This window comes from Propithecus coquereli, unplaced genomic scaffold, assembly GCF_000956105.1.
Source record: "Propithecus coquereli isolate 6110/MARCELLA unplaced genomic scaffold, Pcoq_1.0 Scaffold544, whole genome shotgun sequence".
Lineage (NCBI taxonomy): Eukaryota > Metazoa > Chordata > Mammalia > Primates > Indriidae > Propithecus > Propithecus coquereli.
Window position 1 is genome coordinate 547,567 of NW_012151330.1, and position 3,436 is coordinate 551,002.

General features: G+C 60.7%; 1 protein-coding gene across 3 annotated transcripts in view; it reads left to right on the forward strand.

The window, feature by feature from the left end:
* LOC105820944 (ATPase family AAA domain-containing protein 3) overlaps positions 1-2,746 on the forward strand; it is a 20,160-nt gene extending 17,414 nt beyond the window's left edge. Inside the window, exon 16 of one of the 3 annotated variants that reach the window (XR_001138031.1) lies at positions 2,531-2,657. Coding sequence is in view for 1 of the 3 variants with exons in the window: in XM_012657535.1 (XP_012512989.1) it covers positions 2,531-2,680 (150 nt within the window). In the remaining 2 variants the exon portion in view is untranslated. Of the gene's footprint in view, positions 1-2,530 lie in introns of all 3 variants that reach the window. The other 2 variants (XR_001138032.1, XM_012657535.1) reach the window with 2 other exon arrangements.
* Positions 2,747-3,436: the final 690 nt, after the last annotated feature.

The window sequence follows — 3,436 nt, forward strand, 5'->3', positions numbered from 1 at the left end:
AGGTGTGAGCCACCGCGCCTGGCCCTTTGCCCAGTCTTGAGTCAGGTTTTTGTTGTTGAGTTTTGGGAGTTCTCTCTGTATTCTGAATATTAATCCTTTGTCAGGTATGTGATTTGCAAGTATTTTCTTCCATTTACTTGGTTGACAGTGTCATTTTGATGCACAGAACTTTTTAATTTTGATGAAGTCTGATTTGTCTTTTTTTATTTAGTCACACAAATGTATTCGATTTTCTGGTGTCTTTCAGCAACATTGTGTGGTTTGTGGTTTGGCGTCGTATCCGAGAAGTCATTGCCACATCCAGTGTTGTGAAGTGTTTTTTCTCTGTTTTCTTCTAGAAGTTTTATAGTTTTCTTTCTTACGCTTGGGTTTTTGCTGCACGTTGAGCTAATGTCAACATAGTATGCAGTAGGAGTACACAGATGTCATTCTTTGCGTGTGGCTGTCCAGTTTTCCCAGCATCCTCTCTTGGGAGGCTTGGGAGGAACAGGGTCTCACTATGTTGCCCGGGCAGGAGTACGGGGGCATCACCACAGCTCACTGCAGCCTCCAACTCCTGGGCTAAGGCAAGCCTCCCGCCTCGGCCTCCCAGAGTGCTGGGACTACAGGCGTGAGCCACCGCGCCCGGCCTAATAGATTTTTTTCAACGTGGACTCTAAGATTTTGTACACACAAGGTCATGTTATGTGAAATCAGAAATTTTCACCTCTTTCTCATTGTGGATCACTTTCATTTCTCTCCCTTGCCCAGTTCCTCTGGCAGAACTTCCAGGACTGTGTTGAGTGGAGTAGGAACGGGGCATCCTCGTGTGGTTCCTGACCTCAGAGGAGAAGCTTTCAGTCTTCCACCCTCGAGTGTGATGTCAGCTGTGGCCTCCCTTGTGTTGAGGGAGTTTCCTTCTCTTCCTGATTTGCTGAGTTTTCATCAAGAAAGGGTGTTGAAATTTGTCAAATGCTTTTTCTGCCTCAGTTGAGATGATCATGTGTTTTTTCCCTTCTGTTAGCGTGTTGCCCTGGTGAGCCTTCACGTGTTAAACGTCCTGCGTGGATCCCGTTTGACCCAGGTGTGTGGTCCTTCCACGTTGCTGCAGGATTCGGTTTGCTCGTGTTTTGCTGAGGATGTTTGCGGCAGTGTTGGTCATGGACACTAGCTTGCAGTTTTCTTGTGTCTTTCTCTGTCTGGCTTCTATATCAGGTGATCCTGTCCTCACAGAATGAGAGTGGGAATATTCCCTCCTTAATTTTTTGGAAGAGTTTGAGAAGAGTGGTATCCGTTCTTCCTGAAATGTTAGGTGAATTCACCATGAAACCATCCACTCCAGGTCTTGCCTTTGAACAGCTCTGTTTTTGAATAATGTTAGGGTCACAGAAAGCTGTGAGGATGGCACAGAGCCCTGGGCCCCTCGAGGACACCCGCGACGTTCAGCTGTCACTTGTGGTGGGCTCACTGCCTGGCCGCGCCCCCTGGGCTGGGTGCGTGTGCAGCCCCTCGGCTACCCGCCTTCTGGGGCCCCAGGCAGGGCGCAGCCACCTAGGGGGGCTGGCCACACCGCCTACTGCCCCAGCCCTTCCCTTTGCCACCTCTGGGTGGGCTCAAGGCCGGAAAGGACACCGATAGCACCTGAGCCCCCGCCCGCCCTGGTCTGATACCAGCTCAGCGTCTTTTCCCCTCAGCGCGTCTTCATGGGGGGTGGGGCGCGCCGCTCTTGGCACCGCTCCCCTGCGCCGTCGAGGGAGCGTGTCGTGGGAGGATGGCTTCATGCTGCCGTGTGCCCCTGCGAGGGACACCCCTGGGTAGGGGGCCAAGGTCCCACTTGGCTGGCCTGGGAGGAGGTCAGGGTCACCCTTTGTTTCCTCCAGGCATCCTAGTGCCCGCCTGAGCACGGCACCCCTTGGGGGTCCCCCCTTCTCTGAGGCTCTCAGAGCCCACGCGCCCCACCCGATCCACGGCCTTGCCAGGCGGGCGGAGACCGACCGGCCCAGGGCAGAGGTGCCTGTCGATGATGCCGGGGATGTGGCTTGACCTGCCCAGGCCGCTGCTGTTGGTTCCCGAGTGAGGGCACCTGGTCACCCGGGGGGGGGGCGCACTGGGGAGGGGCAGCCTTGGCTGGAGGTGACCAAAGCCTTGGGACCTGCCCTGTGCCCGAGGTTGGGCGGCCCCTGGGCAGTGGTTGTGTCTGTCCTGGAGGCCTGTGGGGTTGGGGCCTCCTGGCCCTGGCTGCGGCTTGGCCTGGGGAGATGCAAGTGACCTCGCCTGCGGCCTGCCCCGGGGGGGCCCCCACACAGGGCTCCGCCTGCCTTCCGCTCAGGTTTGGGGTCACGGGGCCCCGAGCTTTGTCAGTGAGACGCTCAGACGGCAAAGGTGGTGCTGGCGCCAGGGCCACGGGGGGCGCTGCGGGGACCGCTCTGCGCTGTTCCCTGTGAGCACGGCGTGTCCACGCGTGTGGTGCCGCCGCACGGGCAGCGCGTGCTGGGCCGGGGCTGTCCGTGCCCTGGTTTGGCCCCGCGGTCTCAGCCTCTCTCCCCGACAGGCCATGGCCTACGCCTCCGAGGACGGGGTCCTCACCGAGGCCATGATGGACGCCCGCGTGCAGGACGCGCTGCAGCAGCACCAGCAGAAGATGCGGTGGCTGAAGGCCGCGGGGCCCGGGCCCGAGGGTGGCCAGCGCCTGCTTCCCTGAGCCCACCGCCGGGACCGACGCCCGCCCTCCCCACCGCGGCGCCTTGCGAACGCGCGTCACCGCAGGCCTCTGTGGCTCCTCGCTCCCGACACTCCTGGGAGGCGTCTTCACCCAGGCTTCTGGGGGAGAGCAGGACAGGACAGGACAGTGCACCCCCAAGACGAGCTGCAGCTGCCACCCTCAGGAGGGGGCCTGGCGTGGCCCTCGTCCTCGGCTCCCACGGGAGCGCCAGGCACAGGAGGCCCATGGGGGCCAGACCAAGGGAGGAGGCCCGGCGCCCCCAGCCCCACCTGGCTGACCAGTGACGTCCCGTGATCGGGGCTGGGGTCTTTTTATCCAGAATGGAATAAAATCTGACACAACACTTCACCACGTGTGCGCCTCCTGGCTGACGCGAGGGTGGGGTCTGTCTAGGGGTGTCTCGCAGCCCTCTGGGGTCAGAGGTGACAGAAGAAGCAGAGGCTGGAGCTTTCTGCAGAATTTACTGACCACAGAGGGGTGGGCTTCACAGTGAGGCACAGCCAGGCCGCCCTGGGGCCGCCACGGCTGGGCGCCTTATTGCTGCACAGCGCCCGCCCCTCCGCCCCGGGCCACGCACACGCCCCATGCACGTGCTCCCATGTGCAGACGGCGCTTGCCCTGGCCTCCCTCCCTCCCCTCCGCCAGAGCCGGCTCCAAGACGCAGACGGACAGCCCACGCGGGGCGCAGGAGAGGACAGGCGGCTCTCAGTGCGACCCGGCCCAGGCCAGGTGCTC